Source organism: Panthera tigris, chromosome X (assembly GCF_018350195.1).
Source record: "Panthera tigris isolate Pti1 chromosome X, P.tigris_Pti1_mat1.1, whole genome shotgun sequence".
Lineage (NCBI taxonomy): Eukaryota > Metazoa > Chordata > Mammalia > Carnivora > Felidae > Panthera > Panthera tigris.
The window spans coordinates 54462512-54475660 of NC_056677.1; the positions used below are offsets into that span (position 1 = coordinate 54462512).

Sequence of the window (13149 nt, forward strand, 5' to 3'; positions counted from 1 at the left end):
AGTCCAGCCAGTGGTCTTTACACTTCCATTTTATGGAACTTGGGCCAGATTGTGGAAGGTATTGAAAGCAAAGAAGAGGAATATGGGCTCAATTCCTGTCCCTTCTCATTAAAGTTAACCATTAGGTCAAAATAAATAAGAATTATCATAGTTTTATAAACACTCCTAAGGAGGTTCCCTGTAAAGCATTAGCTGAGGGCCCATCCATGGTACTGGGTTAACTGAAACCTGTGTTTCTGGGTGGGTAGGACAGGTGGGGAAATGGTCACATTCTTGGAATCACAGGGACTCTGCTACTGTTTAAGTCGTTTTCACAGAAGACTTTCTTTTTGGCAGGGAACAAACTATGTGCCTGGTATCATCTAGCCTTTTCCACAGGCCCAAAAGCAGTATCTTGGGGAAAAATTCTAGGAATCAACAGTGCTTGGAATTCTTTTCATAGAATCACTCCTTGGGTGATTATCCCTGAGGTTCTAGGCTGTCTTAGCTCCAGAAAAAGTTTTATCTTTAGGATGCATGACCCTAAACAAGCCTTGGGTTTGTTCCAGTCTATGTAGGTCACTCAAAGGAGAGGCACTTAGCTCCTTTTTTCTGTAGTGTTTTAAATTTTCAGGGGAAGCCCTTAGAGTAAAGAGAGTTGAAGTTGGAAAAACAAGATAAGAATGCAGACTGGCTTCAGTCCTCCTTGAGTCACACTCAGGAGAACTCTGAGACTCCCATCAGAAATTCCAATATGAATAGAAGAATTCTTTTTTTTTAATTTTAGTTGGTTAATATACAGTGCAATATTGGTTTTAGGAGTAGAATTCAGTGATTCGTCACTTATAAATAGACCCCAGTGCCTGCCCAACTTTATACTCATCACCCATCTAATCTATCTCCCACCAACCTCCCTCCACAACCATCAGTTTGTTCACTATCATTAAGAGTCCCTTGTGGTTTGTTTCACTCTTGTATCTTCCCCTCCTTCCCATATGTTCATCTGCTTTGTTTCCTAATTTACACATGTGAGTGAAATCATGATATTTGTCTTTCTCTGATTGGCCCATGTCGCTTATTACATTCTGGCCTCAAGTTTTTTTGTGTGTGTTTGTTTGTTTTTCAGGATTGCTTTGGCTATTCGGGGTCTTTTGTGGTTCCTTACAAATTTTAGGATTGAAGACTTCTGAATCCACCTTCCTTAGGTTGTTCCTATTTTCTTAGTGTCTGCCACATTCCCTCCTAAGGTAGGAGAACCAAGGTCAAGAAAGAAATAGAGATAACACACCAGGTCACATAATGATTCAGTGAAACAGAAGGGCTGGTCCTTCAGTCTTCTTTCCTCCTCTGTGCTTTTTTACTGTTCTACAATGCCTCTGTCTTTGAAGCATAGTGTTAGGGCCCATATGAGAAGAGATATCACATTGACAAAGTCAAGCATCAACATCGAAGTTCATAGACTTGATTTCTGATCCTGCTTCTGCCACTTACTAGCTGGTGACTGCAGGTGAGTCATTCAGTGCCTCGGAGCCTTATTTTCCTCAATTCCAAATGAGGAATAGTAGCTACCTGAAAGGGTTTTGACAAGAATTAAAATAAGTAACATCTTTGAAGGCACCTTGAATAGTACCCAAAGTACAGTGGGATTCCCCTCCCCGTTTTTTTCTCTTTGCTCTCCCTCAGGAAGTCAAGTGTTACTCCTCTTTCACACTTTGAAGAAGCAGTATGGGTAGATGTAGAACATTCATGGCACATAAGTCAGGATAGTGGCAAATAAGATATTTCCTTGGTTATAGTGGTTAAATAGAAAGCATATGCACTCTGTATTGAAACTGAGCTATATTTTTTGGTATCAGTAATCACTCTGTATTTCAGATTTCCTCATATATAAATTGAGGATAGTGTTCTAAACCCTCCCTCCATTGACAAAAGGCTCAGCAAGATAATGAATATGAAAATTATTTTGAAATAATAAAGCAAATGTGCAGAGAACATAATAGGCAAGACTTCAGTTTTAATCCCATCACTAATTGACTGATTGTTTAATCTTGGTCTTATCCATTCTGCTTTCTGGATCTCTGTAAAATGAGAGTGTTGGACTAGATGATCTCTGCAGAGGTCCTTGCCTCTTCTGACATTCAAGGAGTTTATTATTTAAATAATAATAATAGATAAGATCTGTATATGTTTATGTTTTTATGTTATTTTCACATTTATTGTCTCATATGAAAGTAGCACTAAACTGCTGGACTAAGAATAGGAAGGAGAGGATCCTTGTCCCTATTTTGACGTTGACTCATGCTATAACCTTAAGTTTTTCCCCCATTCTCCAAGTTTCAATTTCTTAATCTGTAAAATAGGAGCATGGGGGTTGGACTAAATCACTAGGTCTCAACTTTTCCACATAACCCTGGGGACTTCTAGAGTTTCTCTAAAGTGTACTACTACAATGCTAAGGCTGCAGAGAATGGGAGAAAAGGAGAGGTGTAGCAGGATTAGTTCTAAGTTTCCTATGCCCACTTCAGGCAGATTTGGTTTAATTTTGTTTTCTATATCAGGGCCTCCATGTGCTATTTCACTTGTAAAAAAGTTTCATTGCAATATTAAAAAAAAAACTTGAATAGATGTGCTATAAAGCCTCAGGTATTAAAGGCAGGATTCAATGAAATATGTTGTTTGGTAACCATTTTTGTTGTTTTAACAAAACACAATATTGTGAACATAGTTCCAAGTAAAAAAAAAGATGACTGTACAGCATTCTCCTGCATAAATATGGAATAATTTTGTCATCTCCCTAATGTTAGATATTTAAATTTTTCCAATATTCTCTGTTTACATAATGCTATATTGTATTTCTTTTTTTGTACTTACATAATTGTTTTCTTATTAAACATTCCAAGAAGTGGAATTACTGGTTAAAGCTTATGTGTACTTAACTTTTTTGGATATTTTGTAAAATGCTCTCAAAAAGTTTATATTCCTACCAGCAATACCTCTTTCCAATACTCGTATTTAATCATTATCAATCTGACTTATGAAAATGATATCTTCTTTAATTTGTATTTCTATGATTTCTAGTGAAGTTGAATTCAACAATTTTCATTTTTTGTTGATCATTTATATTTCTTCTTTTAATTGACTTTTCATGTTTGTTGTGCATTTTTCTACTGCACTGTTCATCTCTGTATATCAAGGAAATCGACCACTGTTTTTCCATAGTTGATGCCAATATGTTTTCATTAGTTTGTGGTTGTCTTTGAGCTTGATTAAAAAGTTTAAATGTTTTCTAGTCAACTAAGTCTATCAAAATGTTCACTTATTTTTCTTTATTGTCATTCTTTAAAAAGCCCTTTCTACCTTAAAAAAAAATATCACCTATACTTCCTAACAATACTTTAATGATTTCCTTTTATTTTTGTTTTTGTTTTTTTTCATTGACATCTTTGATCATTATGGAGTTTACTTTGGTTTCAACTAGTAATTTAACTTTATTCTCTTTTTCAAGTGTTTAGCCAGTTATGACACCAGTTAGTGAATAAATCATCCTTTCTCCACAGATTTAGAATTACATAGTACATATATGGAGTCTGTTTTTGGCTTTTCTGATCTCTTCAACTGATCAATCCATACTGGAGTCACTATCAAACTGCTCTAATTATTGTGGCATTATAATACTTTAAATGTCTGATAGGAAAAGTCTTATTACTCTTTTTTTTTCAAAAATATCTTGGAAATATCATAAATTTTACTACTTCAGGTGAGCTTTGATATTATTTTGTCAAGATTTTGTTTGGATTGTTTTTTTATTTTTATTTTTTTTTTTTATTTTTTTTTATTTTTTAATATATGAAATTTACTGTCAAATTGGATTGTTTTAAATTTATAGATTTCACTGGGGGAAGGGGACCAATCAATAACTTTACAATATTGCATTATCTCACCCAGGAATACTGTACATCTTTCCACTTAATTCAGGTCTTTTACATACCTCAATATTTTTTTTTTTGTTTTGTTCATCTAGGTCCTTTATTCACACTCTAGTTATAAAGGATAAGTAGTCCTGAGGTGCCTGGGTGGCTCAGTCGGTTAAGTGTCTAACTTTGGCTCAGGTCATGATCTCATGGTTCATGGGTTTGAGCCTTGCATCGGGCTCTGTGCTGACAGCTCAGAGCCTGGAGACTGCTACAGATTCTGTCTCCCTATCTCTGCCTCTCCCGTGCTCATTCTCTCTCTCTCTCTCTCTCTCTCTCTCTCTCCTGTCAAAAATAAATAAAACAGTAAAAAATAAATAAATAAAGGATAAGTAGTCCTGTGTTCTTAAGTCTTTTCTGTAGCTTCATAATAAACATGACAATTCAATCCTCTCATTTGCATGATACCTCAGGTGATGGATAACCCCCCCTGCTTTAACTGATATGATTTAAGTAGGATTTTTCAGAATGAACAAATTGAAAGAGGCCTAATCAAACATTGACCTCAACTCACACTGCATGGCAACACCTATGAGGATGACAAAAAACAATAGAAATGGGAATTCTATGGAGACAATATCTGAAGGCGGTCTCATGACTTCTGTTCTTGCTGGAGTTTTGGATCATACTTAAGCTTTATGATGGAACAAAAGGACCATGAAGAAACATGTAGAACATCATCAGCCAGTCAAGGGTTTCAGAGCCAGCTGGCAAGCAGAGACCTCATGCTATCCCATTATGTGACCATTCATAGTAGTCAAGTGTTTGCAGCTGTTCTAATAGGAGATTTATCAAGTACTTAAATATGCAACTGGTTTGCAATTCCAGAGTGTGAACTTAACCTCCTTCAACATGAGAGAGGATTTTTTGTATTTTGCCAAAAATTTCACAATGGCATTTTTTTGTGAGACTCATTATTAGTTGTTGATATACCCTTGGTGTTCGGAGAGCTAGGTGTAATATTTGTAGAATCTGAGGAGGAGGAGATGGATAGGAGTTTGTGTTGTCTGTGTTTATTATTCAGTCATCTAGGCTACTGCATGGTAATAGAGGACTTTCTAGGACCACCTTGGAGCATACCCAGATCACACTTACACTTCTGTCAACTGAATACCAAGAAGGCATTCATAGGGCCATATACTTACTAAACAATGAACAAGGATACCTAAAACCCAGGTGCTCTGTCTTGAGGCTACACCCACCCACACTACATCTCCATTGGATGCAGTTGCCAGATTTTTCTCTGGCTCTACCACCAATTTCCTGTGGCTTGGGGCATGAGATTTCAATACTTTGTGTCCGTTTTCATAACTGAAGAGTCAGGCATCACATAGGGACATTTTGTTATAAGGCTTCCAATATTCTTTACAGCCCAAAGATGAGTTCGTTCCAATTAGACCCAATGGGTCAGAACTACAAGGAGATAAATCATGAGTGTCCTGGAAGGAAAAGTCTTATAACAGAGTCCAGAAATGGAATGGGCTTCAATTCAGGAAACATTGGGGCAATCTTTACGGGGATATTACAGAGGGAATTCAAGCCTTGTACAGAGGAGTGGGTGTGTTGTGACCAAATACTATTTAAAATTGTCTCCAATCTGTAAGATTCATAGCCTCATGGTCTGTGATTTAGAGCAAACTAACTGTGATGCCAAGCAGGTCAGTTTCATCTTAGTGAGCATCATTTTATTCATCTATAGAATGATGTATACAATAATCCCTATTATACTCCTTTGTACAAGATTGTTACTAACTTTTGTAAGCTAATCGAATGGTAGACATTTTTAATCTTATGTTACTATATTTTATATTATGCTTTAATTTATTGTCACTTTATGTTATTATATGTTTTATATTTATTATATATAAATAAATATGTATAATACACATGTTATTGCATACTGTATTTTAATTCACTGTTATTATTAAGAACCCTGAAAAATTCAGCCATATTGGAAAAGTAAGATAAATAGGAAAGAAGTAATAGCAACCCAGTGATTATACATTGGTTCTGCTATCATTTGAGGAAGTTGGTAATTCAGGCAGGAGAAGTAGATTGGAAACAACTTTGAGAGGTTTTTCCATCCCATTTTTGTTCCTAATCCAAACTGTACAAATGAGTTACAGTTCCATTTTTAGGAGAATCCTTCCATATCCATATTTGGGAACCTTCACCACTTGTGTTACCATTAAGTATCATTTAAAACTTTAGAGTCACTATTCTGCTTCAAAGAAACACATATTTCATATGTATGCATTTATATGATTTAATATGTTGTATACTTTATATGTTCACACACACATATACACAAAGATTACACCTTATTGTGGGTTTACACACACACATTCATTCACACATGCATGAGTACACACATATGTGTAAGAATGTTGTTTATACATATGTTGCATATGGCTTGCAATAGCAGTGCCTAATACTGTGTTAATTGCCTTGATTTTTTGAAGGGCTGTAGAAAACAAAGAGAAAAGATCAAATGACTGTAGATATAAAAGGTAATGTTACAGCAAGTTACTATCCTAAAAGGAGGGAGTTGAGGGTGAAGAGGTAATTATTTTGGTTAATTTCTTGCTTATTGTTAATACTTGTAACGTTTATATAAAAGACTCTACAAATATGTTATGGATAAAATCCAGATATCTTTTAAGACTCCTTGAGCTGGATATGGAATTCTTGAATTACTGTATTATTGTACACCTGAAACTAATGTAACACTGTATGTGAACTATACTTGAATTAAATTAAAATAAAGTAATAAAATAAAATAAAATAAAATAAAATAAAATAAAATAAAATAAAATAAAAAAGACTCCTTGAGCTGGAAGAGATTTTAGTGATTTTCCAGTTCAACTTATCACATTATGAATGGAGCTGAGAGGCTAAAGGACTTGTGCAAGGTCATATAGTTAGTTAGTAATAAAACTGAACAAGGATTCAAATCTCATGACTTCCAGCCTAGTGCTTTCTCTGTTATCTGGGACTTAAACATTTTTGTTCAGCAGAGATTTTCCTCTGTAACCTCAAAAGTGAGTACAGTGTCTGGCTCATAATAAATGCTCAATATATGTTAAATTAATACACAATTGCATTGGTTGTACTGGGCTTTGCACTTATTCCCAGGTAAATTATAAAGGATATCTGTGTTTTAGGCCAGGAGACATTCTGGGACAAAATATGAACCATAGCTAGGGAGATGATCTGAGTTTCAAATTGAAAAAAAAAATTCATACTTTTTCCACTGTAATCTTCCTCATTCACAGGATGGTTTACTTTTAGCAGCAGAATCTAGAACTCCTCTGGGAGCCCTAATCCTTTGGCTCTGTAACCATTCCTTTGCAAACTTGGGTTCAGGAGCTAGTAGTTTCCTGTGGAAGAAGAGATTCCTCAAAGAAGTATTCATAACTTGACCCTATTTTTACTAATTAATGTGACAAACTAGTACCGGGATTGCAGCTGCACCAAAAACTGGGGATGTCCCCATTCTAGAACATCCATGGCACTGGAAGTGAACCCACTGGAATTGGATACAGGGCCTCCCCTCTAGGAGTTGATACTCAATGACTGAATGGCACTCACAGCAACATCCTTTCTGTGCACAAATAAGAATCTGCAGTTTGCAGCAGAAAAAAGCTGTTAGTAAATTATGTGTTCTGTTAATACAAATGGTAGAAAGAGTACTTGTTTAGAGGCCTTAGTTTTCTCATCTGTTAAGTAAAAGTAATGATAGTACCTATGTCAAAGAACTGCTGAGATTATTCATTTAAATGGGATATGTAGGGTCACCTGGGTAGCTCAGTGGGTTAAGCGCCCAACTTCGGCTCAGGTCATGATCTTGCAGTTTGTGGTTCAAGGCCTGCATTGGGCTCTGTGCTGACAGCTCAGAGCCTGGAGTCTGCTTTGGATTCTATGTCTCTCTCTCTCTCTCTCTCTCTCTCTCTCTCTCTCTCTCTCTCCTGTTCACACTCTGCCTTTCTCTCTCTCAAAAATAAAACATTTAAAAAATAAATGACATATGCAAACTTGCCAGCATAGGCTTGGTTCATAGCAGGTGCCTATTAAGTAGTAATATTCTTCCTTCATAGGTCTCCAGTTGAGTATTCTTCAGGCAAGTCACATTCCCAGAACTCATCCTTGGAATGAAAGGGTTATACTGGAGTAGTTTTTAATAGTGCCTTCGAGCCCAACATTTGGAGTCCTTTAACAAGGGGAAGGGAATGAGAGAGTAACAGGGTGGAGAGGAAGGAAAGAAGGAAGGAAGGAAGGAAGGAAGGAAGGAAGGAAGGAAGGAAGGAAGAGGCAGATTTTGCTGACCTGGCTACTAGTGAGTCTCCTACATAAAATAACCTACTATAATACAGTGTTTTCTATGCCTGATATATACATTTTATGCTGAAAAGGAAGGGAAAAGCCAAGGTATAGCTAAATTTATGTGTTTTTCTCCCGCTATCAAATAGCAATTGCTCTTCAATTTTTCTTCTTTTTCCCTACCACAAATATGCCTCCTCTGCTAAAAGAAGCCTCCCTAACATCACAGTCTCTCACATAAACTAAAGCACAGCAGTAAATGAGAAGGACTTGCATAAAGAAGTCTTGCATGTTTCAGAGCAGCAGGATATGTATGTCTGTCTGTTTATGCTGGCTACTCTGTATACCTGTGGATCACCATTTGTGTATTCATTCAGTCAGTATTTATTTGAGGGCCTACTGTATGCCAGGCCTATGTTAGGAGCAAGGAGGCAAAATGTTGAGTAAAATATGTATTTTTTAATGGACCTCCATGTCTTTATCTGAGTGGCTGTGATCCTGAAGATCTCTGAGTCTGAACACATGTATATGTTTCTGTGTATCTGTGACAGCTCCAGGTGTACATGACAGCAATCCTCCCCCCCCCCCCACTGGCTTCAGAAGACTTCCCTTCGCCTGGTGTGATTCACTTCACAGGCAGTGAGCTTTATCTCTGTTTGGTTTTTATAACCTGCAGGATTGGGGATATGATAGCTAGCAATTTAAAAACAAGTAGAAATATCATGGAGTTCTTTCTCATAGAAGTTTTACCTGTTTTTTTTAATTATGAAAAATAAGCATTCTGTTAGCTTGAGTATGATCCTTTGCATGAATACAGGGGTCAGGAGGAAGAAACATTGCCTAAGCCCAAGTCTCTGCTGTGCCATGCTAAAGGAGTGGTAATTTCTGCCATTGATCATTTTCCCATGGGTGTTCGTGGCTTTCAATAAAGGAATAATGTCTTATTTTAAAAAAATGTTACGTAGTTCTTATCATGAAGGGAAGTATCAACAGGACCTCAATTGTTCATATTGATTAAAAACTCCTATGAAAACCAAACAATATAGCATATAATTAAACTAGCCTGTGTAATTCTGTGTGATCAAATTCTTTAGGGCCATTCTCTGTCCACCTCTCTTATCTGGCAGGGTTATCTTTATGTCTTTTCTGCCTAGAAATACCAAAGGAGAGAGACTCTGGAAATGCATTAATAGGGTGTCTACTCTTCTGTTTGTTCTCCTAGGGAAACAGAAGTACCTGTGTGCCAGCAGAAATGATTGCACCATCGATAAATTCCGAAGGAAAAATTGTCCATCTTGTCGCCTACGGAAATGCTATGAGGCAGGAATGACTCTGGGAGGTATGATACTTTTCTCTCTTTGTCTTTCTCCCTTTCCTTCCCTCATTCTCTTGTTCTCGCTTTGAACCAGATTTTCCTCTTTGGTGCTTCCTAGGTGGCCAGCCATACTCTAGATACAGGCTGACCCCTTCATATCCAATGTGGCTATCAGCCAGCTAGTGCCTTTCTTTATCCTTAATGATGTCACACCCCACTCTAGGGCTTAGCATAGGAGCAGAAGATGTGAAGCAGGGATCAAGACCCATCAGGGAACGAGTGAGTGTGGAGTCAGAAGACACAGTGATACTGGCCTTGTGTTATTGAATGATGGCTAGGATGAGAGAACTATGGAATTGAGAATAGTCACAGGTGCAGGATGACCCAGGCACAGGCTGGCCCTGAACAACCAGGAATATCCTCAACTAACTACTCCTATATTGTAGGGCTGGCCATCTGGAATGAGAAGCTGCTTCTCTTTGGAGCCTATGACTAGAATGCCAAGCAGAGCCAGTTTTCTATCCCATATGTCCAAGGGTTGAGCAGGCCTTTTAATCATTTCCTTTTCTTTGCAAATCTATTGATAATTTCCAAAATAATTTTTTCAATAACACTGTAGCTTTACAGAAGGAAGATGCAGCTTTTTCAAGGGCAGCCCTTCATCATAAGGCTCTCTGTCCCCTAGTCTGTGTCTACTGTGAGCACTGTCACCATTCCAGAAAGTCTTGGCTTACACTTATATTTCCCCCTCCAAATTCATCATTTCTTCATGTATATACCCGCACAGTGGCATGGTACTCTCTGTTGCCTGCTGCTTCCAAAATGAAGCACCTTTCATGAGAAAAGCAAGCTCATTAGTCTACTTTGATTTGGAAATGGGACTTGAAGAAAAGCAAGCTCATTTCTGAATGCCTGCAACTGTAGCCTCCTACCTGATTACTCATTATCAGCTTGGAAAATCCAAGATCCTAGAATCCTGCCATTTCCCCTCCCCCTCTCAAAGCTAATTTAGTGCACTTGTCCATCTCTGGCTTTCTGTGAGGTGCTCAATACTTCTATCCATGTACGTTTTTATATAAACCAACTTGTTCTCTATGTGTGGGTCTTCATATTGATAGCTGTATCCTCCCCTCCTTTACAGGCCAATAATAGTCTTTACACAGACAAAAGTCCTACAAATAACTCAGGTTCCATTTGAAATAGTTGTAACAGAACCATCTCAAATAGTGGCTAGTGCTCCCAGACATGGCAAGCAGATGCTCTGTGAGTAATTTTCCAGGCAGCCACATCAAATGAGACTCAAATATCTGAGAAAGACCAACCTTGTTCTTGTTTGCTTATTATACTCCAGAGAAATCCTACAATTGTGTCTATGGTGGGGAAGAAGAGGCAGGACTGGGGTGGAGAAATGCAGAAGGAAAGCCAGGAAAGATGACAAAGGGACTGATAAGGGGAATTTTTCTTCATATGAATGTTACAACCCCTAATGCAGTCATCTCTCAGTATTTAGCCCTCTGCGCATTGTGTGTAAGAGATAGGGACTCCCAGGTAGAGAACCTCTTGTTTTTCAATCTGATAATATGAATTGCAAGCCTGCTTTGATGCAGGTGAAGTTAATGGTAACAAAAGTTCTCATAAAATTTGGGTCCAAATCTTAAAATTAGTTTCATGTTTCAGCCAACATCCTCCATTATAAAGTAGTCTGTGACATGATTATAGTGAACCCTTTTTGAAAAGGAGTCTGTGCATCTGATAAACTCCTATATTTAAAGTGTACAATTTGATAAGTTTGACATATCTGTACACCTTCCAGTCAAGATAATGAACATATCTATCACCCTCCAAAATGGTTTTATGCCTCTTTTTAACTCGTTTCTCTCTCTTCCTTCCCTGCTTCCCAACCCCACCTCTAGACAACTGATCTGATTTCTGTCACTGGAGTTCTGTTTGTTTTTTTTCTACAATTTTATATAAATACAAACACACAGTATGACTTCTGCTGTCTAGTTTATTTAATCAGCATAACTATTTTGAGGTAAATTCACATTGTTGTATATATCAATAATTTATTCCTTGATACTGCTGAGTAGTATATCCATAGTATGGATATACTGTAAATTATTCGTTCACATATTGATGGATATGTTACTTGTTTCCATTGTTTTTTCTCCCCATTACAAATAAAAATGCTATGGACATACACGTACAAAAAAAAAAAAAGAAAAGGAGTCTTTGTATACCAGATAATTTCACTTCTTCATATATCAGTCAGGCATAAATCTGTAAATTTCATGGAGAGAGTGGTACAGTAAGTTTTCAAATTGATTTATTGGATAGTGTGCTCAAATTTGTATGGGCTTGGTCAGCACAATGAAAAGAAGATGAGAGGTACTGTGAATGACTTTCATTTCAGTTCAATTTCTATGATATTTAGAAGCACCATACTAAGCAACAGAGTGCAGGCTGGCAAACTTGAAGAAATGTCTACAAGATACAAGGATTCTTGATATTGTGTAAATGGTCTTACCTTTGGAGTCAGGCAGACCTAAATTAAAGGCCCAGCTCCATTATTTACAGTGCTTCCTTTAGGCCTCAGTTTCTTCATCTGTAATTTAGAGATACCACTCACAGAGTCATGATGACTGTGAACATCTTTGGTAAATGACAACATGCTAGACAAATGTGAGGGCTTACTATGACAGTGAGGTCACTAGTAATTTAGATGGTAAGCTGTTTAAAGCAATTACCAGTTGGCTTTTACCCTGAATTACTTGTCATGCCCTATAATATGTAACAATTACAACAGGCAGAACATCACCAGAAATAACTTCTTACCATCTCAAACTAAAAGTACCATCAAAATCCTGTTTGGAAGCCAATCCTAGTAAATAAGGAATCATATATTCAAATACCATGCCAGTAACATCCCAAGTGTTCACCCACTTAAACACCATTGTTTGAAAAACAAACCTTTCCATTTTGCTAAAGTTATTTCCATGTTCCCTGATTCTCTGCTGCAAACCCTTCTCAAGTTTATGGTTAACTTGCAAATTCAGTGTACAGTACATCTTTACTCAAAACAATGGAAAAACTATAGAAAGCATAAATGCAGAGTGGCTCTTTAAATACTTTAGCAATAGACTTCCCTTCTCATAAGATTTGGCTTTGGCATAGACATTCTTATCACATTGAAGGAAAATTCATATAACTTTGTTTTATTCTTCCCATCAGTAAACTCAAAATGGTAGCCAGAAATGGGAACTAGGAGTATGGCCTTGGGCAGTCCCTTCTCCCCTCTGAGACTCAATTTTCCTATCATAAAATTGAGATAATGAGATTTACCAAAGACCTGTATGGCACTACCATTTTGTGATTCTATGTCTAAAGTCATAGAGAAAGCTTATTAGCCTTTTTGTGGATTATGTATCCATTGCCCTTAGAAGTATAGATAGTTTAAACTTGAGTATTTTGACTTGAATAGTAATTTTAGCTACCTCAGATTACACCTAAGTAAGGTATATTATGTGTCCAAAAATATACTGGATATACAGATTATTGAAGGAG

At 37.0% G+C, this 13149-nt stretch overlaps 1 protein-coding gene across 1 annotated transcript in view; it reads left to right on the forward strand.

The window, feature by feature from the left end:
* Positions 1-13149, forward strand: part of AR (androgen receptor) — a 180153-nt gene that overhangs the window by 133370 nt on the left and 33634 nt on the right. The window contains exon 3 of the mRNA XM_042974553.1: positions 9493-9609. Within this exon, the coding sequence (XP_042830487.1) occupies positions 9493-9609 (117 nt within the window). The remainder of the gene's footprint in view (positions 1-9492; positions 9610-13149) is intronic.